Below are 23,009 nucleotides of genomic sequence, written 5' to 3' on the forward strand. Positions count from 1 at the left end.
TTCTCCCTTTATTTTTTTGTTTTCCTATCTTTTTCTTCTTCCTTATCTGTCCCTTTTCTACTTTTTCTCTTTTGCCCTGTGTGAAGGTCTAGTTTTAAAAAATAAGTCTCTGTACCCAAACATGAGCGCTGGTGGCCACCACCTGCTCAAATAAAGCATTGCTCATGAACTGTATGAATTCAAGGAGGTGGGTGTACTTATACTTATTTTCTACCATGACTATGTACTCCGGAGTTTGTTTTTTATAATCAATATTTATTTTTATTTATGGTTTTAGTAATGAAATGGACATATGCCCCAAACCAAAGGAACAACCAAAGGAAGAGTGCTTCAGGTAAAGGAAGGCAGCAGGAGAGGGAAACAACAGGCAACATACCTAAGCAGACTCCGGACCAAGAGCTTGGCAGAGAAGGTGGGTCATCAGTTGTTTGTGGAATTTCCTGAAGTCTATTTCGCACTGAAGGCAAAAGGCAATTGCTTTCAGAGGGAGGAGCCTTAAACAATTTGGCGCATATTTATGAGAGCTTCGCATCATGCTTGCACCACACAACGTGGTATATGTGTGATGCAAACCTGGCGTGGCTTTGAATGGCTTAAAAAATCTGGAGTAAGGCAACCCAGCGCAAATCACTGCAATGCCTTACTGTGCGCAAGGGGGGCTTTCCATGGGCATTGTGGTGCGTGTTCCCCATGGTTTTTTACGCATTTCCAGATATACCAAGACTTCTCAACCTGGGAATGCGCCAAAGTTTTACGCCTCCTCAGGAGCATTGTGCAAGGGTGCCTGAGTTAGTGCAAGGCTGGCAAAACAGCGCCACCGCAAAGCTTGAGAATCATCTAATCACAGGGTTTGCGACCACTAAATGGCTTTTTTACATGTACCAACCTCATTTTGCAATTCTGCAACAGGTTATCAAATTGCTAATTGAGTTTAGAAAGGTATAACGAATAACTATTTGGAAGGGGCATGTTAAGGATGTTCCTTCGAAATCATGATTCATGATGGTAGGTATCAATGTTTTGAGACCAAAATATAGTAACAAAACATTGAAAAATTACATGGTCTCAAGTTATGGTGGTCATAAATAAAGGACATTGGGGTGCATGCAGAGGTCCATGGGAGTTCTGGGACTTCTGCCAACTTTTTAACACACTTTTTAAAAAATACGTTCAAGTGCTGTTCCGTTAGCTTTAGAGGGAAACAGCATTCATTTAGAAATAAAAGTTTATTTTAGTTAAATGGAATCACAGATATGGTGGTCTGCTGTCCATTCCTGTGATGGCATCCAGTCGTAGTGGGTCACTGTTTGCAACGTATTTCATAAATATTGAGGAGGTAGGTCAGATTGCAACCAATTGCAATTCGGAATTTTGCGATCCAACCTATTAATACATAGGTCGGCTTGCAGTACTCTTTTCCATTTACATAAAGTTGGTACACAATTCGCAGCCAATTTTTGCCAATGCAAATTTCATTTCTCTGGCCCCATATAACTTTCTCACGGGTTAGTAGTTTCTGTATGCAGTTCATTAACTGAAATGTAGTTTAATGGTTTTTTGGGTGAACATTATCTACTCACTGTATAAAGCTGGAAGTACAAAACCAATAAATACAACATTTAAGCCAAGAGTTTCAATACAAAGCCCATAAAACAGCTCTTGTGTTGCGACATAACACTGAGTGAATGCTATGTCGCAGGGCAAGTACCCTATCATGGGCTTCATATTGCACCGGCTATCTTGAAAACTGGATTCATATGACAATGCTTACTAATCCAGATTGACTGCACAGGTGCCTTTCATATGCTGGTAAAGCGGAACCTTTAGTGTTAACCCCTTCAGTGCCACACCCTTTCCCCCTCCTGTGCCGGGCGTTACATTAGCGGGCGGGGTTCATGACGAGATAGTCTCGTCATGGGCACAGCGCAACCGTGCTCCATGACGAGACTATCTCGTCATGGGCACAGAAGAGGTTAATACTACTCAACAGGATGGAGGACAGTTTATAAAACAATTTTCACAATTGAAAAAATAAATTGCATAGAATAAGGAAATGCCTTTTTAAATGATCATCCTCAACCTTGTCAACTGATGCTGCTGGTTTTTTGACTCAGAGTGCATGGAGGACTGCAATCCAGACCTCAGTGCCAGTGCCAGAACCCTACAGTGTATGTTGAATTGGCTGTCGATTTGGAAATGGCTAAGTTACCTGTAAGTCCCTAGTAACTGGTATATTGGTACCCAGAGCATGTAAGTTAGAGGGGTACCCCAGGTCTTGCAGCACTGATTGTGCCTCCCTGGGGGTCCCCAAGCAAAATTAATCCCCCAGTCTTCCACTGCAGACAGCTAGAGCAGCCCTGCACTTCTAGCCCGACTTTGCCACTGAAAGCAATGCAAGGTCACTACTTATATGCGTGTAAGTCATTCCTCTGGCAGGCCTACCAAGCCCTAAAGGCAGGGTGCAACATATGACACAGGCAGGACATGTACTCTACATGTACTGATAGTAAAACACACAAAACATCTGTTTGTACTGTGGAAAGACTTGGTCACACGATTGGCGAGAACAGGGTTACACGCTGACCCCCTCAGCTGTGCTAACTCCTTAACATTGCAACCATAGTAGGCACTCCAAGGTATCAAACAACTTGTTACATTAAGCCCGATTCGTATCTCAAGACTAAAATAATGTAACTTGTTGCAGTGTGCAGTTTAGCGCACACGTAGCAGCTTAGCACACACGCAGCGGGCTATACTGGCTATTAAAGGCCCGCTGCAGCGTTAAAGGCCCGAGCGGACTTTAACAAAGCAGTGGGACGTTAATAGCCGGTATAGCCCTGCTACAAAGGGCTATAAGGCTATTAGAACATTCTGCCACTAGAGGGCAGAATGTTCTAACAAATAAAACAAAGCCTTCAGGGAGCGTGAGGGGATTCAAATCCCCTCAGGCTCCCTGAAGCCTTTGTTCACAGCCAGAGCTGTGAACAAAGAAACATTGGAATGTTGGAGCTCCGGGTTTATACCAGCCATTATAAGCCCGGAGCTCTCCATTGTTTTCAATGGAGCTTCCAACACCCCAATGTTCTAATAATAGATCAATTCGCAAACTGCGCCAGACGGGCCCGGACGATGGCACACTGACAGAACTGAGGAAGTTAAAGTGTAGACAAAATAAATTCATCTGGTAAGTGAAACAGAAATCTGCAGAGAAGATATGGGCCAAACTATTATATGATGTAAAAACTAACAACAGTGCCAGAGTTTGGCACACAGTGAATAGGCAATCCAAGGGCTCATAAAATCAACCTGTATATAACAGAGGAATCTTGGGTAAGGTACTTGTCGCATCACTTTAACAAAGAAACAGGCGGAATTATTCAAGACATCGAAGCTATCAACCGTAGTCTGCAAGCCAAAAACAATCTAGATGTGGATGCCCTTCTCCCATGCACAACTAAACAGATCAAGAACCGAATTATGAAAGGCAGGAAAGAGGGGGGCCCCGGGCCCAACGGAATACTACCGATTTTATATAAGCAGGACCTGAATTATTGGGCAGAGCAACTAAGAGTCCTCTTTAAAAACATTTTGAGAATAGAAAGAAATCCAGATTCCTGGAAGGGATCAATTATTTTCCCTATTTATAAAAAAAGGCAGCACCTATCAAGCAAAGAATTACAGGCTTATAGCATTAATTGATATAGATGCCAAATACTTTGGGGGACTCCTGCTGGAAGAACTCACAGAATGGGCATCAAAGAAAGGCTTAATTCCGATCAACCAGTCCGGCGTCCAAACAAGCTCAGCAACTGCTCTTTCACTCTTAACAGACGCTACTATAAAAATTAAAAAGCAACTATTTGTCTGTTTTATCGACTACTCGTTGGCCTTTGACAGTATCGACAGGGGGAAACTTTGGGCCAAACTATCCATTTGGGATATAAATTTGAAACCCTTGAACCAATTGATTTGACTTCATTCGGACACATGGGTTGAAATCAAACTAGGATCAGGTAACTGTCTATCAAGAAAAATAAGGACCACAAAGGGGGTGAAACAGGGATGTGTTCTTGCCCCGACTCTGTTCAACCTCTTTCTTTCGGACCTTTCTGCAGAGCTTAACATCTGTAACCATCACGCCCCAAATTTGGGAGGTTTAACATTGTCGAACTTATTGTACGCGGACGATCTAATACTGATAAGTAGAACCCCAGTTGGTTTGCAACATCTTATAAGTACCACAAGCAGTTTCTCAGATAAGAACGGGTTATCAATAAACTTAGAAAAATTCAAAAGTGATGATACTCAATGGAATGAACAAAAAACACTATCTTCAATGCGAACTGCAAGGTCAACAGCTGGAGGTGGTCAAAGAATACAAATACTTGGGAATAACCTTCGATAGAAGGGGATCGTTCGGACAACAAAAAGCACTGATCAAAACAAGAGGGATCACACTGGCAGTGGCATTAAAAAACCTCAAGCAAAAAATAGCACGTCCGAGTCTAACTCCTCTATTAGAAGTGCTTCGAGCAAAACTGCTACCATCTATCCCTTACGGTAGTGAAAGTATGAGAGGGACAATCTTGGACAAAGTGGAGTCAAAAACAATACGTATAATATTTAATCTACCACAGTACACATCGCCAGCACAACTAAGGCTAGAGTTTGGCCTCCAAAAACAGCAATTAGCACATATGGGTGCTTACACCAAATGCTGGTACAAGATAAAGGGAGCAGAGCAAGGCTTTCTGAATTCATATTTATGGAAGGAGCTGGAAAGGAAAAAAGACAGCCAATGATCTACCTCAAAACCGCAATAAGCTCTCTTGCCCTACAAGACCTCTGGGAACTTAACGGGCCTCTCAAAATCTTTAAGAAGCTTGTATATAAAACAGTAAAGCTACTATCTCTGGAGGAAGACAAGGCCACATTGACTAAGAGGGCTCACGGGTGGTTCGTTATTCAGAGTTACACAAGGTCTTTGTCACAAGTTTATTTGGGAATAGGGTTCTCAAGAAAAGTGAAGGAATCCTATTTGAAATTGAGGATGGGAATCCTACCTGTAAATCAGCACCTGCCACCTTGGGAACATACAGAAACAAAAATAAACTATAGAATCTGTGGCGAATATAAAGATGACGTCTTGCATATACTGTGTAGCTGTACAGCGTTAAACAATGAGAGAAGACTTTTATTAAAACAACTCTGGAACCAAAGACGGATACGAACAAGTAAGCAAGCACTAATAGCCAGCTTTGAGGGAAACGACACTCAGTAAGCATGTAGGCTGGTCCGATTCATGAATATAGCAAAAACCAGGTTAAATTTAACTGCTAAGTGACGATTCGATCATAGTAGGCTACAATCAAAAGATAGAATTAGCTGCATAACCTTTAATTCTCAAGTTCCGTCTAAAGTTTTATATGCAGACTATTTGTACCGCCAGAGCAGATTTGTTATGTGCTTTAGGGTATGGAGAGTGGAGACCGACAACTGTTAATTCGGAATGTTCAGGTTCTTTTATTATATTTTAAAGCTCGCACAGAAATTAAATTTCATATGTATTTTAACGACTATTAATCCAGTTTAATCATATTTCATGCGTATCTTCAACATAGACTGTTTTTTAATGTAGTTTTCCTACTGCAAATATTTAATTAATCACCCAATAAAGAATTTTGTACCTTTGTTTGTACCTTTAGATTCCTGAAAGTGTTTAAAGAGTCCTGAGTGTCTTGAAACGTCAGAACTTTTATCAGCCAGTCGTCCAGATACGGATAGACTTGGTGACCATGCTGTCTCAAATGTGCTGCCACTGGCGCCATGCAATTCGTGAACACTCTTGGTGCTGAACGGACACCAATGGGCAATACTTTGAATTCGTTGTGGCGCCCCGCGCCCTCGAACCTGAGATACCATCTGTGTTTTGACGTGTATTGGAACATGGAAGTATGCATCTAATAAATCTAAAGATGTCATATAGTCTCCTCTGTTCAGCATCAGCAGAATTTCTTGCAGCGATAACATTCTGAAGAGCTGCTTTCTGATGTACTTGTTTAACCCCTTCGCTGCCAGGCCTTTTCCCCTCCTGTGCAACGCCCTTTTTTTGGCTATTTGGGGTAGTGCGCGCTGAGGCCCCTGTAACGTTTTGACCACATAAGGTATCCACGCCAAATTTGCGTCCTTTTCTTACAACATCATGGGGATTCTGAAGGTACTCAGGGTTTGTGGATTCCCCTGGAGGGGTCACAGAAATGAGCCAAAATACAGCAAAATTTAGTTTTTGGGGGGGAAAATGGGAAAAACGGGCTGCAAATGAAAGCATCTGGGTTTTTCCCTGCAAATGTTATCAAAAAAGGGTTTGTGGGGCTGAAATCACCATTTTCCCAGCTTTTAGGGGATACCATACTTTTGTCAGAAACCCCAAATTTTTTACACAATTTTAGCATTTTTCTGGGACATAGCCTATTTTTGCTATTTTTTGTGCGTTCAACCTCCTGCCAGTTAATGGTAGAAATGGGTACAAAAGCAATAATGGATCCTGGAAAGCTATACATTTTAGAGAAGTAGACAAAATTCTGAATTCAGCAAGGGGTCATTTGTGTAGATCCATCAAGGTTTCTTTATAGAAACTAACAGTTAAATATAGGATAAATTGAAAATTTGTTGAAAAAAAGCGCCTTTTTTGTCAACGTTTTCACCTGTAACTTCTTCTAATTTTGACAGCTCTTTGAAAGCAATATACCGTTACATCCGCTGGACATTACTGGTTGTGGGGATATATAGGACTTGTAGGTTCACCAAGAACCCGACGAACCCAGAGCCAAAAACTGAGCAGCAACTTGCAATGGTTTTTTATTATGTGCCCGGTATATAGTAATTATTCTGTAAAAATGTGTACATGGAAAAATCGGTATGAAAGACACCTATGTATTTCTAAAATGGGAACAAAATATAGAGTTTAGAAACAGTAGATATTTGCACATTTCCGAAATTGGGATACTCATACTAGCATGAGAATTATCAGTCATTTTTTAGAATGAATTCTTTTTTACACAATGTCTTTCATTTGGAAGGCAGAAATGCATCGAAAGTCAATAGGTAATAAGAGTTCCTTTACAAATCTGAATTACCCTAAGTCTCCCGATAAAAATGGTACCTCACTTGTAGGGGTAGGCATAGTGCCTACGACAGGAAATCGCTCAAAACCCAACGTGAACACACCACATTTTCACATTGCAAAATTACCCTTTTTTAGCAAAGTGCCTAGCTGTAGTTTTGTAACCCTAGCTCTGCCGGCACCTAGGGAAACCTAGCAAACCTATACATTTTTGAAAACTAGACACCCAGGGGAATCCAGGATGGGGTGACTTGACTGCCTCCCACCAGGTTCTGTTACCCAGAATCCCTTGCAAACCTAAAACATTGCCAAAAAAAACAAATTTTCCCCACATTTCTCTGGTGGAAAGTTCTGGAATCTGTGTGGATCCACAAATTTCCACCCACCCCGCGTTCCCCAAAGTCTTCCGAGAAAAATGGTACCTTACTTGTGTGGGTCGGCCTAGTGCCCGCGACAGGATACGGCGCAAAACGTAACGTGGACACACCTCAATTTCACAGCGAAAAATGACCCTTTTTTGGCAAAGTGTCTAGCTGTAGTTTTTGAACCATAGCTCTGCCGGCATCTAGGGAAACCTAGCAAACCTATACATTTTTGAAATCTAGACACCCAGGGGAATCCAGGATGGGGTGACTTGACTGCCTCCCACCAGGTTCTGCTACCCAGAATCCCTTGCAAACCTAAATAATTGCCAAAAAAACAAATTTTTCCCTTATTTCTGTGGTGGAAAGTTCTGGAATCTGCGTGGATCCAAAAATTTCCACCCACCCCGTGTTCCCCAAAGTCTTCCGATAAAAATGGTACCTCACTTGTGTGGGTCGGCCTAGTGCCCGCAGGTACTTGGGCCTCCCACACGAGTGAGGCACCGTTTTTATCGGGAGACCCGGGGGAACGCTGGGTGGTAGGAAATTTGTGTCAGCCCGGTGATGCCACAACTTTCCCACACAAAAATGTGTGAAAAAGTTGGGGGATCCACGCAAGCCATACCTCCCTGGAATCCCCCGGATGTCTAGTTTTCAGAAATGTGTGGGTTTGGTAGGTTCCCCTAGGTGGCCGCCGAGCACCAGGGCAAAAACCCAGGTGACCCCCCTTGCAAAACCAGGTCGTTTTGAGGTAGGCAATTTTCATGTCTCCTCAATAGGTTTTGGGCCCTTGCCTGACGCGGGCACTAGGCCTACCCACGCAAGTGAGGTACCATTTTTCTCTGAAGACTTTGGGGAACGCAGGGTGGGTGGAATTTTGTGTACCCACGCAGATTCCAGAACATTCCACCACAGAAATGTGAGGAAAATGTGTTATTTTAGATACATTTTTAGGTTTGCAATGGATTCTGGGTAACAGAACCTGGTGAGAGCCAGTAAAGTCACCCCATCCAGGATTTCCCTTGGTGTCTAGTTTTAAAAAATGTACAGGTTTGCTAGGTTTGCCTACGTGCCAACTGCGCTAGGGCCCAAAATCCACAGGTATGCACATTGCTAAAAAGAATTCGGAGCCCAGTGGGCTTTCTGCCGCCCTGGGGGGGAATCGGCGAAGGGGGTGTCATCCTGATATGCCCCTAGAGGGGCAGAAAGACTGTGGCTATTTTTAGTGGGGGTGGGGGCATTGGTATGACCATTTTGGGCAGCCCCCACCCCCACGCATAAAAAAAGCCTGCGTACTCGCTGGCGCCTAGTAAGCTTTCTGCCCCCCCAGGGGGCAGATCAGGGGCCACTGCCACATTCTGCCCTCCCGGGAGGGGGGGGGCAGAAAGACTGGAATTTCTCTGGGGTTGGGGTGGGGGTATTGTCATGCCCATTTTGGGGAGCCCCTACACTAATAAAACAAAAAAATCCATGGTTTCTAGTGGACATTCTGCGCCCCCAGGGGAGGCCAGATTGGGGGCTACAGCTCCCATCTGCCTCCTGGGGGGCAGAAAGACTCTCATTTTTGTGGGGGGGGAGGGTGGGGGCATTGGCGTGCCCGTTTCGGGCAGCCCACACCCTAAAAACAATTGCGCAAAAAAAATCCCTGGTGTTTAGTGGGCTTTCTGCACCCCCCCCCCGGAGGGGCAGATTAGGGGCCAATGCCCCATCTGCCCCCTGGGGGGGGGCAGAAAGACTGTGATAATTGGGGGGTGGGGTGGGGGCATGGGCCTGCCCGTTTCGGGCAGCCCCCACCCCTATTTTTATTTTTTTTCCAATTCCCTGGTGTCTAGTGGTCTTTTTGTCCCCCCGGGGGGGCAGATTGGGGGCCAATGTCCCATCTGCCCCCCAGGGGGGGCAGAAAGGCTGTAATGGTGGTGGGTGGGTGGGGGCATTGGTGTGCCCGTTTCGGGCAGCCCCCACCCTAAAAAAAAAAAAAAAGAAATCCCTAGTGTATAGTGGGCTTTCTGCCCCCCCCGAAGGGGCAGATTAGGGGCCAACGCCCCATCTGCCCCCGGGGGGGGGCAGAAAGACTGTGATAATTGGGGGGTGAGGTGGGGGCATGGGCCTGCCCGTTTTGGGCAGCCCCCACCCCCATTTTTATAAAAATTCCCTTGTGTCTAGTGGGCTTTTTGCCCCCCCGGGAGGGCAGATTGGGGGCCACTGCCCCCATCTGCCCCCCAAGGGGAGCAAAAAGACTAACTGAAGCCAAAATTATTTGGGGGGGAGCAAAGGCCCTTGCCCAAGGGGCCGCTCCCCCCTCTCTGGTGTCTAGTGGGTGGATCCCTGCTTGGGGATCGCTCTCCTGTGGTGATCCCCAAGCAGGGATCCCCTGGGGAGGGGAGATTCTCCCCTTTCCAACGATACCTCTCCCGTCTTTCTACGTGCTCAGGGGGCTGTGATAGCCCCCTGAGCACGTACAAAGTGAAACTGAAATGAGCCTCTTGGCTCATTTCAGTTTCATTTTCAGTGTAATGACGTCGGCGCGATGTGCGCGCCGATCGTCATTACACTGAAAGCAGGGGGGGGCCTCGAGAGCTGGGGAAGCTCTTCCCCAGCTCCCGAGGCTATTTTGGTTAAAAGGGAATCCCTCTGGAGCCCGCACCAGAGGGATTCCCGGGGAATGCCTCATGACGAGCTGGACTCGTCATGGGCACAGCGCGACTGTGCTCCATGACGAGTCCAGCTCGTCATGGGCACAGAAGGGGTTAAACCTCTTAGATCCATTACCTGCTTCCACTTGGTACTTTGTTTTTTCCTTATTAGGAAAAAATGCGAATAGAAACCTTTCCCTCGATGTTGATGAGGGACCTCCTCTATTGCTCCTTTCATAGGGAGATTCAAAATCTCTTTCTTTAGAACAAATAGAAGTTAGTGTTTTCTGGAAATGGGAGGTTGGGTCGGTGGTTTTTGAATGAATTTGAGGGAGTGGCCCTGATGTATTATGTCCAACACCCATCTGTCTAATGTTATTGACAACCATTGCTGGTAAATCAGAGAGGTAGTGGTTCCGATGAGGTTTGATGGTTGACGCCCTCAGAGTGTCACTATTGCCTACCGTTGTCCTGAGATTTTCCTCCGGCTGATGTCTTCCTTCTGTTCGTCTGTTGCTGATAAGTCGTATTGGATGATCGAAACTGCTGTTGGTTGGAAAATTGTCGATACCCTTGTTGTTGGTAGGGCTGGTACCTATATGATTGAAATGACGGACTTTGTTGGTAATGGCCTCCTGTTCCTCTGCCCAGAAAGGACTGAAACCTTTGTTTGGTTTTAAGACCCTGAAGGGCATCATCTACGTGCTTGCCAAACGGATTTTCCCCATCGAATGGCATATCGATAATCTTGGCTTGAATTTCCGGCTGGAACGAGGTGGCCTTGAGCCAGTCCCGTCTGCGAAGGGCGACAGCCTCTGCGATCAGTCTAAAAGCCACTGCAGGGATGGCTATGTCTATCATTTCAGAGGCTGCCCTGGCTCCATCCTGAAAAATGTGCGTGGCCTCTTCGTTCTTATCCTCAGGAAGATGAGATAATAAAGGTGCTAAATCAGACCACATTTTTCTGTCATACCTGCTGACTATGGCCAACGCATTTGAGGCTTTGATGGACGCGGCCGCCATTACAGCAAGACGTTTACCTGCGCCAACTAGTTTTCTACCTTCTTTGTCTGGGGGAGCGAAACATGAAGCTGCCGGATTCCTAGAGCGCCTCTGGGCCGCTTGCATGACCACTGATTCCGGTCTGGGGTGACCTATCAGACATGCCGGAGATGATTCTGGAGCTTTGTATTTCTTTTCTATTCTCGGGACTGATGCTGAAATAGAAGCTGGACTTTTCATAATTTTTAAGCCTTCCTCCCATATATAGCTCACTAAAGAGATGGTCCGGATCAACTTTCTAGCTGAATCTTTGAAGTCATAAGAAACAGTCTGCCTGTTTCACCGGAAGAGGAAGATCAAACCTTTTTGAGGCTCTCTCCATTAGCTCGTGAAATTCTCTGATATCCTCAGGCGGAGAATTTGCAGGTGAAGGTGAAGGAGATGACCTAGCAATATATTGATCCCATTCGTCGCCCACAGGCTTATCCTGTGTCAACTCTCTTTCTTCTGGTTGTTCTTCTACATCGCTCTCAATATATTCATCTCTGATGGCTAATACTGTTGGAGGACGCGTTTTATGCGAGGCCTGCGGTGATGCTGCCTTCTCAGCAGTGGGTGCGCTTTGCGTCTCGCTTGGGGTGTCAGGCAAAGGGGCATTAGCTTCTGGAAAGCGCCTATAATAGTCCTTTCTCTGGCTATTAGAGGGCTATCCTCCTCATAGTCATAAGTGTCTTGAAAAGATTCATATCTTTGTGAACCTGAAAGAGGACGGTCTTTAAAAGAGAATTCCTCCTGTAAAAATTCAGACTTGTCATGATATGCCTACTCATCCGTTTCTTGATTTTTTATCTTAAGTTGAGAGGGACTGTACACCTCTCCAAAAGAACCTTCCTCCTCTGATTCCTGCATTTCCAATAGATGGGATGGAGGAAGCGGTGAGACTTTGCTCCAAGATGTCAATTCTGATGATGCATCAGGCATAACCAAGGATCTTTTTCTTTCCGTCGACGAGCCCGTCGACGGTGGAAACTTCTTTATAGAAACAGTCATCAACGATCATTGCGAAATTGGTGACTTGAATGCCATCGTAGACAGAACCGACGTCGAAGAGGTCGTTGTTGAGGTCGTCGTCTAAGAAGTCGTCAGAGAAGTCGTTGACAGTGTTGTGACTGCCGTCGACAAAGCTGTCGTTTTCGTTAGAGTTGCCGTTGAGGACGCTGCCGTCGTCTACGTCTTCGTTGGCGTAACCGTCGACGATACCGACACTCTCATCGACGGAGTCTTCTTTCCCGTAGACTTCTTGTGAAGAGTGTGAGGCACTGAAGAAGAAGCCTTCTTAGGAACACCTTCAGGAGGTTGTAGCTCCAGTCCCTTGTCCTTTGACTTACTGACCTTCAGTTTTAGAAACAGAAGGCTCTAATTTACTTTTTGGGGTGGAATGAGCCTCTTCCTCCTCAGAACCAGATTCAGATTTTGATTTCTTTTTCTGAAGCCATAGAAGCAAACGTGCCTCTCTATCCTTAAGAGTTTTGGCAGAGAAAGTCCTGCAATGCTTGGACTCCCTAGGGATATGTTTAGGATGTAAGCAATATAAGCAATATTTGTGGGGGTCCTCGGAGAAGAGTCTGGCCTTCCCACAAGATCTATATGGTCTGAAAAGTCTCTTCCTAGAGCCTTCAGACATTTTGCCAGATGAAGAAATTCACAATACCTCTATTCCAGAGAAATACGGAGATGAAAGCCAGGTCAAAAGTTCACCACAGAGTGAAAAACTTAGCAGAGCTCAGGGAGACTCCTTCTCACACGAAATGCGGTTAGAAATCTGAGGTATGGTGGCTCTGCTGGGGATTGGGATCTCAGGGCTGGCATTTCATTGGCTAACTTTTGGACCATATAATAATGGTGATGGGTTACCAAAGTATGAGGTATTTGTATTGGTTTTCAAGGAGTTTTTCTTTTATACTGCTATATTTTCTATTACCGTGAGACTCCCACCATGACGACGGGGAAGATTCAAGCATCTGAATCTATGAAAGATTCAATGCTGGAGAAAAAATAAATAAGTGCAGGGTCACACTTCCGGTCTGATTGAACGCTGGGGCTGCCGAATACCAAGGCAACCTAGTTTGAATTCCACTTCATGCCCTGCTCTTCCACCACTCTTCACTTTATTTCTCTTTGTCTCATGATTGCGTTTCTTTTTTGTCTTCTCTGTTTTCGCCCTTTATTTTTTTGTTTTCCTATCTTTTTCTTCTTCCTCATCTGTCTCTTTTTATCTTTTTCTCTCTTGCCCTGCGTGAAGGTCTAGTGTTGAAAAATAAGTCTCTGTACCCAAACATGAGCGCTGGTGGCCACCACCTGCTCAAATAAAAAATTGCTCATGAACTGTATAAATTCAGGGAGACGGGTGTACTTTTACTTATTTTCTACCATGACTATGTACTCCGGAGTTTGTTTTTTATAATCAATATATATTTTTATTTATGGTTTTAGTAATGAAATGGACATCTGCCCCAAACCAAAGGAACAACCAAAGGAAGAGTGCTTCTGGTAAAGGAAGGCAGGAGGAGAGGGAAACAACAGGCAACATACCTAAGCAGACTCAGGACCAAGAGCTTGGCAGAGAAGGTGGGTCATCAGTTGTTTGTGGAATTTCCTGAAGTCTATTTCGCACTGAAGGCGAAAGGTAAGTGCTTTCAGAGGGAGGATCCTTAAACAATTTGGCGCATATTTATGAGAGCTTCGCATCATACTTGCACCACGCAATATGTGTACGCCAGATTTATGAAGCCACACAAAGCCACTTGCCGTGGCTTTGAATGGCTTCAAAAATCTGGAGTAAGGCAACGCAGCGCAAATCACTGCAATGCCTTACTGGGCGCAAGGGAGGCTTTCCATGGGCATTGTGGGGCGTATTCCCCATGATTTTTGACGCATTCCCAGATATACCAAGACTTCTCAACCTGGGAATGCGCCAAAGTTTTACGCCTCCTCAGGAGCATTGTGAAAGGGTGCCTGAGTTAGTGCTAGGCTGGCAAAACGGCGCCACCGCAGGAGCAAACATCGGGAATACGACATATTGTATAAATATGGCGCATTCCTGCCCTTTCCCCACAATAGTCATAAATAAGGCCCTTTGTAGCTAGACTGTAGTAGCGGCAAATAGTGCTTGAGGGGCTTACCTTAGATATCTAGTTGGATGTTAAGGGAGAAATATGTTAGAAAAATACGCAGGAGCTTTCTTGTGTAACATATAATGGACTAGTCATAGAGCTTTATAGTCGACCCTTTGTACAACCGGAAGCAAGTGCACTTTAGTGATATAAGAGCAGGTGAGATGTGATCCCATCTTTTTAAGCAGCATAGGTCTAGCTGCATTGTGCTTTCCTCCTCACCAGGCTGGGCTCTGGTGAGGGGATGCCATGGCCCAAACGAACAAGTTACTTCGATAACGCTTTTTCTGGTGGATACAGTATCTGCCTGTGGATACCTCACCTTGTGAATATCCCCTGCGCCAGCAACATTCGGAAACTTTTGTAGCAGTCCACGCCGATGAGGTCGAAGACGACGTCACAGAGACACGGCTCCGCTCGCGACTCCGCTGACGTCACCGGCTCCATAAAAAGACCTCGTCGGTGTGATGACGTCAGTTCCGACCTTTTTTCCGTGCCTTCGAGGCACACGGACGGACTGACAGCAATATATACACAGTATACACAGTACATAATATACAAATCAACACACGCAGTGTGGAAAATAAATAGAAAGGCAAAAGAAAAAACACAATGCCTTTGACAGTAACAAATACATTTTGAAACACCATCATCAGAATTGTAGGTATACAAGGGTGGACAACGGGGAGGCGGGTGGGTCAGTGAGGAATTCACAGGCAGATACTGTATCCACCAGAAAAAGCGTTACCGAAGGTAAGTAACTTGTTCTTCTGATGGATACATCTGCCAGTGAATTCCTCACCTTGTGAATAGATTCCCACAGCAGTCCCCACTCTCGGAGGAGGGTGTCCACCCTTCTATACCAGAAAGTCCTGAAGGACGGAACGAGCAAAGTGTCCGTCCCTCCTCACCTCGGTGTCTAAGCAATAATGTTTTGCGAAAGTGTGGAGGGATGCCCAAGTTGCCGCCCTACAAATGTCCTCCACAGGAACACCTCTAGACAAAGCAGAAGTGGAATACTTAGCTCTAGTGGAATGAGCCCTTAAACCCTCTGGAGGTTCCTTACCAGCCAAAGAGTAGCATATCTTGATGCACAAGACAATCCATCTGGAAAGAGTGCGCTTTTGCACCGCTCTGCCTTTCCTGCAGCCAACAAAGCCCACGAAGAGCTGGTCATCAACCCGAAAGTCTTTTGTCCTGTCAAGTTAGAAGCTCACCGCCCTCTTAGGGTCCAAGGGGTGAAGTCTCTCCTCCTCCTTGGAAGGGTGAGGGGGAGGATAGAAGGTAGGAAGGGTAATGGACTGCCTCAGACGGAAAGGAGTTACCACCTTTGGCAGAAAAGCAGCCCTGGTCCTGAGTACCATTCTTTCAGCATGAATGGTCAAAAACGGGGGTTTTGAACTCAGAGCTTGAAGCTCACTTACCCTCCTTGCCGAGGTGATTGCAATGAGAAAAACCGTCTTGAAAGACAACAGTCTCAAGGGACACTTATGCAAGGGCTCGAAGGGAGAACCCATAAGATAAGTTAAGACAAGGTTTAAGTCCGATTGAGGCACAATAAAGGGAGTAGGAGGAAACTTGTTTGTAAGGCCTTTCAGAAATCGCAAAACAATAGGTGATTTGAACAAAGACGGCTGATCCGGCAAACAAAGGAAAGCCGACAAAGCCGATAAGTATCCCTTCACAATGGCCACAGCAAAGCCTTGCTGAGCAAGAGAAAGGGCAAACTGCAGGATGTCAGATAAACGAGCCCTCAAAGGATCAATTGACTTCTCTCCACACCAGAGAACAAATTTAGACCACCTATAGGAATAGATAGATTTAGTGGAATGACGTCTGGCAGACAAAATAACATCTACCACATCTGGCGGAAGAGAGAAAGAATTCAGGTTGCCCCGTTCAATCTCCCGGCATGAAGGTGTAAGCCCTGGAGGTGGGGGTGTAGAACCTGCCCCTCCGATTGAGAGAGGAGGTCTGCCCTCAGAGGGAGACGGAGCGGAGGGCACAAGGAGAGGTGGAGAAGATCCGTATACCACACCCTTCTTGGCCAATCCGGGGCGATCAATATGACTTGGGCCCAGTCTTGGCGAATCTTCCTCAGAACCCGAGGAATCAAGGGTATGGGAGGAAACGCGTAAAGGAGATGTGAGTCCCACCTCAACTGAAACGCGTTCCCCCAAAGCTCCCTGCAACGGATACTGGAGACTGCAGAATGACGGGCAGTGAGCGTTCTCGTGAGTGGCAAACAGGTCCACACGAGGAGTTCCCCACATCCGAAAGACGTGACGAACCACCTCTGGATGAAGCCTCCACTCGTGGTCGGCAGAGAACTGCCGACTGAGACTGTCTGCACGCACGTTCAGAACCCCGGCCAGATGATTTGCCATCAGACAAATCTGATGATCCTGAGCCCAGGACCAGAGACGCAGAGCCTCTCTGCAGAGACAATGCGACTCCACTCCTCCCTGCTTGTTGACATACCACATCGCAGTAGTGTTGTCCGTCAGGACTTGAACCGACTGACCGCGAAGGGAAGGGAGGAAGGCCTTGAGCGCCAAATGTATCGCCCGCAATTCCAGAAGGTTGATGTGAAGCAACCTTTCCTCTGGAGACCAAAGACCCTTGATCTCCAGATCCCCCAGATGAGCACCCCACCCTAAAGTGTATGCATCCGTTACTACTGTGGCCACCGATGGAGGTAGATGGAAGGGCTTTCCTTGAGACAGATTGCCCTCCACGCTCCACCAAGACAGATCCGCCGCAGCTTCTCTGGAGATCCTCACAGACTCCCTGAGATCTCCTTTGTGCTGATACCACTGCCTGTGGAGGCACCACTGGAGTGCCCTCATGTGCCAGCGTGCATGGTTGACCAACAGAATGCAGGAAGCAAACAGACCGAGCAGGCGAAGGACCTTCAGGACTGGAACGACCGCTCCATTGTAAAATAAAGGAATCAATTCCTGTATGTCGAGAATCCTCTGTGGAGGAGGGAATGCCCGACACACAGTAGTGTCCAGTACCGCACCTATGAACAGGTTGCGCTGAGAGGGCACCAAGTGGGATTTGGGCACATTTATCGAGAAACCCAATTTGTACAACAGCTGAGTTGTACCCAGCAGATGATGAAGCACCTTCTCTGGCGACTCCGCTTTGATCAGCCAGTCGTCCAGATAGGGGAAAACTGAAATCCCCGACCTTCTGAGATGGGCTGCCACCACTGCCATCACCTTCGTGAAGACTCGAGGTGCAGTAGTAAGACCAAACGGAAGGACCGCAAACTGATAATGCTGCGATCCTACCGTAAACCGGAGATACTTCCTGTGCGACTTCAGGATGGGGATGTGAAAATACGCATCCTGCAAGTCGATCGACACCATCCAGTCCTCCTGATTCAGCACTTGAAGAACCTGCGCAAGGGTGAGCATCTTGAACTTCTCTTGCTTCAGATAAAGATTCAAGATCCTGAGGTCCAATATCAGACGCAATCTGCCGTCCTTTTTCGGAATCAGAAAATACCGGGAGTAGCATCCCTGCCCCACTCCTGCTCTGGAACCACCTCTATCGCACCTTTTTCTAGTAATTTCTGGACTTCCTCCTGTAGGAGAAGACGGTGGTTCTCTGAACAAACCTCTTGACAAGGAGGGTAATTTGGAGGGAATTCCCGAAAGGGAAGGGCATACCCATTTTCTACAAGATCTAGAACCCAAAGGTCTGTAGTAACCGATTCCCAATCTTGTAGAAAATGGGTAAGCCGGCCCCCCCACAGGACCAACATGATCCAGAATGGTGGATCTAGGGCTGCTTTGCGGTAGTGGGAGGGGCTGAAGAAGAGAAAGAGGAGGAGGAGGAGAGCTGCCGGCCACGAGTGCGACCACTGATTCTGCCTCTGTACCCCTTATACAGAGTGCTCGGCTGCTGCTGCTGTTGCCGCTGTGGCTGTCCGTATGAACGAAAGGTAGACCTTCCGAAGCCTCTGTATCTCTTGAAAGTGCCTCTTGACTGAGTTTGAAGGCCCAAAGATTTAGCCGTGGCCTTACTCTCCTTAAATCTTTCCAGCGCAGCATCCGCTTTTTGGCCAAAAATACCAGAGCCATCAAAAGTCAAGTCCAAGAGCGTCGACTGGACATCAGGGGAAAATTCTGATGATTTCAGCCACGCACCTCTCCTAGTGGCAACAGATGATCCCATGACTCTTGCCTCAGAGTCAGCAGTGTCCAATCCACTGTGGATCACCTGACGCGCCGCCGCCTGGGCATCTGAAAGGATCTCATTAAAACCAACCCTATCCTCCTCTGATAGTTTCGGGGCTAGCAGCTTAGCTGAGTCCATGAGAGCATGTACATAATGTCCTAAGAGACAAGTAGCATTCGTTGATTTAAGAGCCATGCTGGCCGAAGAAAAGACCTTCTTGGCCGATTGATCCAACTTTGTTGCTTCCCAATCACTCGGGACCTGGGGAAATGATCCCGATGATTCCCTCGAAAATGCAGCCTGAACAACCAGACTCTCAGGAGACGGATGAGATGTTAAAAATTCCGGGTCTCCAGGAGCTGTGCGATACCTCCTAGCAACGACTTTTGAAACTGCCGGAGCAGAAAAGGGCTTACGCCACACCTTCATCACTGGCTCTAAGATGGCATTGTTAAAAGGAAGCAGAGGTTCACAAACAGCCGAAGGAGAGTGCAGAACTTCCGTCAAAATGTTCGGCTTGAACTCAGCAGACGGCAGCTGCAGATCTAAAAGTTTAGCCGCTTTTCTTATAACGGCATGGCGCCACATCCTTCGAAGGGACATCAGAAGGAGGAGAAATCTCCCATTCGGGTGACAAGTCCAGGCCACTAGCCTCCTTCAAATCCTCAAAAACATCGTCCGACTCCATGAGTTCCCCTTCTTCTACCTCCTCCATAAGGTAACTTCGCTCATCCAGTATCCTCTGTGCTTCCCTCCTAGATCTAATTCTCACCACCGGCGTCGGCGGCGCCATGATCGAATCCGACGGCGCCGGTGCCGGCGTCGAACGTGGATCCACAAGGGCAGCCGGCGTCAAGCGAGGTCGAGTCGGCGCCAGTGAAGAAGGGAGCGGCGCCGGTAGATGCCAAGACGGCGTCGCTGGAAAAAATGGCATGAATGGAGCCTGAGGATAGGCTTGAGGGACTCCCAAACTAAAAGCCATAGGACCCGAAGGTGCACCAGAGGGGTACATGGCTCTAGAGAATACTCCATACATCGCATTAAGATAATGCGTGGGGTCCTGACCTGGTCCTGGGAACGCAGGATACTGTTCAGGCATCACCGGACTCGGGCCAACCGGCGCCGACGGTGGAAACTGCGGGGCCGAAGGCTCACCCGGAACTGGAAGCTCCTCAATCGGAGCCGGGGACGAAGCCGGAGATGGAACCGGCGTCGGAGATGGAGCCGGCGTCGGAGATGGAGCCAGAGACGGAGCCGGTGAATGTTCCGGTGAAGCCACAGGTGAAGACAGGCCAACAGGTGAATCCGGAACAGCCGAGGGAGAAACAAAGTCCTCACGGCGTCGAGAGGGCGACTTCGATCTCGGAGCCGTATTCCTATCAGAGTGACGCCGAGAGGAATGCCTCCTCTTCTTCTTGTGCTTCCTGGATTTGGAAGCATGCCCCGAAGTCGACTTCGACGCCGACCTCGATCTCGACCTCGTCCTCGATTTTCTCTGGCCTCTTTTCTCTTTCTTCATCCTCGCGATGAAAAGCTTAGCTTCCCTCTCCTTGAGAGCCTTGGAACTCATCTTGCGGCAGCAAGAACATCCCTCTACATCATGGTCCGATGACAGGCACCATACGCAGTCGTTATGGGGATGCGTAATGGACATATGCTTCCCACACTCCTGACAGGGTTTGAATCCTGATTTCTTTGTCGACATTTCTACAGAAGAAGACAAAGAGAAGCGGTAGAAAAACAAAGTAATAGTAAAGCTACAGATAGAGATTCCCGAAATCCGTTGGCGTCGACGGCGCGGCAAAAAGGGAAGTGACGTCATCACGCCGACGAGGTCTTCTTATGGAGCCGGTGACGTCAGCGGAGTCGCGAGCGGAGCCGTGTCTCTGTGACGTCGTCTTCGACCTCATCGGCGTGGACTGCTACAAAAGTTTCCGAATGTTGCTGGCGCAGGGGATATTCACAAGGTGAGGAATCCACTGGCAGATGTATCCATCAGAAAGGAAGTGTGGTGTGATGTAGGGTTTCCCCTATGAATGGGACCAGGAAGGAGGTTTGTCATGCAGACTCCAAACCCATGTGTGGTAGAAATATGTTTACGTTGTCTCTGTGGGTGCACTGAAGTGAGGTTGTGGGTCTTCTGACCCTTCTCCTAAGCCACTCCTGCATTGGAAGCGAAACCTGTCACTTGGCGTTTTACTGAAACCAATACAGCGTGAGCTTGTTGCTATCTTTCCTATGTGTTGGTTGTCGTTTGTGCTGGTCATTGAGGTGCAGCATGGTCTGCTGACACCCCTTGTGTAGTTGTTCTTGGACTCAGTATTGTGCTAGTATACTAGTCGAGTGACCTCATATTTTCCTTCAGTATGGAATTTGCTGCCTTGTCTCACTCAGTTAGGGTATTTAAATCCCATCTGGTTTCCAAATAGTGTTCTGCCTGGCCTTGTGTTATCAGACCCAGTGTGCCCCTGCACCAATCCTCCCTTTTTGATTCCCAAAAGCCTGGTTGTCATTCTCAAATCCCTAATGCAGTGTATTTGGTTTCTCCTTCTCACATCTTCAGTGTTCTTGGCCCCTGTCCATTATTTTATTGCTCTGTGATGGGAGAGAAGCGAAGAAAGAAAGCACAACATGGCAACTTTAGAAGTATCGCAAGCCGTCTAGAGACTAGAGAGCAATCTGTATGAACAGAGCATGATTTAGATATTACATTGTATTGTCTAATGAGTACTCTTCATAACAGGGTAAATTAAAATGTGTCCCGGCACTACAGAAATAGTGCGTACACCCACACAGGTTACTGATGCATGTTACAATTTAAGAACCTCTCATATGTTTCTCTTAATGTGATTCAAATAGCTGCTTTCTCTATGCTCAGCTCTAGTTAGTTGCAAAGAATACATTTTACAACAGTCCTATACTATACCATTTCTGTTTATATTCCATTCCGTTCATATTTGAGAAAATTATAATCAGAATTAACATTCAAATTAATGTTATCCAAATGTTTCATTCAGGTTACATCACAACATAAAGCCATTATTCTTCAGACAAGTTACAAGTCCACCTCACATCAACTGTCCATCAACACGTTTCATGATTGTGGCCCAGAAGTGTAAAGCCATTTAGCGTTCGCAAAGCTTGAGAATCACCTAATCACAGGGTTTGCGACCACTAAATGTCTTTTTTACATGTACCAACCTCATTTTGCAATTCTGCAACAGGTTATCAAATTGCAAATTGAGTTTAGAAAGGTATAACGAATAACTATTTGGAAGGGGCATGTTAAGGATGTTCCTTCTAAATAAGGATTCATGATGGTAGGTATCAATGTTTTGCGACCGAAATATAGAAACAAAACATTGAAAAGTTACATGGTCTCAAGTTATGGTGGTCACATATTCAAAAGAAGAGATAAATAAAGGATATTGGGGTGTATGCAGAGGTCCATGGGACTTCTGGGACTTCTGCCAACTTTTTACCACACTTTTTTAAAAAATACGTTCAAGTGCTGTTCCGTTAGCTTTAAAGGAAAACAGCATTCATTTAGAAATAAAAGTTTATTTTAGTTAAATGGAATCACAGATATGGTGGTCTGCTGACCATTACTGTGATGGCATCCAGTCGTAGTGGGTCACAGTTTGCAACGTACTTCATAAATATTGATGAGGTAGGTCAGATTGCAACCAATTGCAATTCGGAAATTTGTGATCCAACCTATTAATACATAGGTCGGCTTGCAGTACTCTTTTCCATTTGCATAAAGTTGGTTCACAATTCGCAGCCAATTTTTGCCAATGCAAATTTAATTTCTCTGGCCCCATATAACTTTCTCACGGGTTAGTAGTTTCTGTATGCAGTTCATTAACTGAAATGTAGTTTAATGGTTTTTTGGGTGAACATTATCAATTCCTTTTGACAATAGATATGTCTACTCACTGTATAAAGCTGGAAGTACTTACGAGACCCATAAATCCAACATTTAAGCCAAGTGTTTCAATACGAAGCCCATAAAAGAGCTCTTGTGTTGCGACATAACACTCAGTGAATGCTATGTCGCAGGGCAAGTACCCTATCATGGGCTTCATATTGCACCGGCTATCTTGAAAACTGGGTTCATATGACAATGCTTACTAATCCAGATTGACTGCACAGTTGCCTTCCATATGCTGGTAAAGCGGAACCTTTAGTGTTAATACTACTCAACAGGAAGGAGGACAGTTTATAAAACAATTTTCACAATTGAAAAAATACATTGCATAGAATAAGGAAATGCCTTTTTAAATGATCATCCTCAACCTTGTCAACTGATGCTGCTGGTTTTTTGACTCAGAGTGCATGGAGGACTGCTATCCAGACCTCAGTGCCAGTGCCAGAACCCAAAGCATGTAAGTTAGAGGGGTGCCCCAGGGCTTGCAGCACTGATTGTGCCTCCCTGGAGGTCCCCAAGCAAAATTAATCCCCCAGTCTTCCACTGCAGACTGGTAGAGCAGCCCTGCACTTCTAGCCCGACTTTGCCATTGAA

General features: G+C 46.3%; 1 protein-coding gene across 5 annotated transcripts in view; it reads left to right on the forward strand.

The window, feature by feature from the left end:
* LOC146863859 (uncharacterized) overlaps positions 1-23,009 on the forward strand; it is a 617,506-nt gene that overhangs the window by 564,129 nt on the left and 30,368 nt on the right. For all 5 annotated transcript variants that reach the window (XM_085628521.1, XM_085628550.1, XM_085628559.1 and 2 more), the window contains 2 exons: positions 278-412; positions 13,614-13,748. In XM_085628521.1, coding sequence (XP_085484647.1) covers positions 278-338 — 61 coding nt within the window. In that variant the 3' untranslated portion in view covers positions 339-412; positions 13,614-13,748. The remainder of the gene's footprint in view (positions 1-277; positions 413-13,613; positions 13,749-23,009) is intronic.

This window comes from Triturus cristatus, chromosome 2_1 (genome assembly GCF_964204655.1).
Source record: "Triturus cristatus chromosome 2_1, aTriCri1.1, whole genome shotgun sequence".
Classification (NCBI taxonomy): Eukaryota; Metazoa; Chordata; class Amphibia; order Caudata; family Salamandridae; genus Triturus; species Triturus cristatus.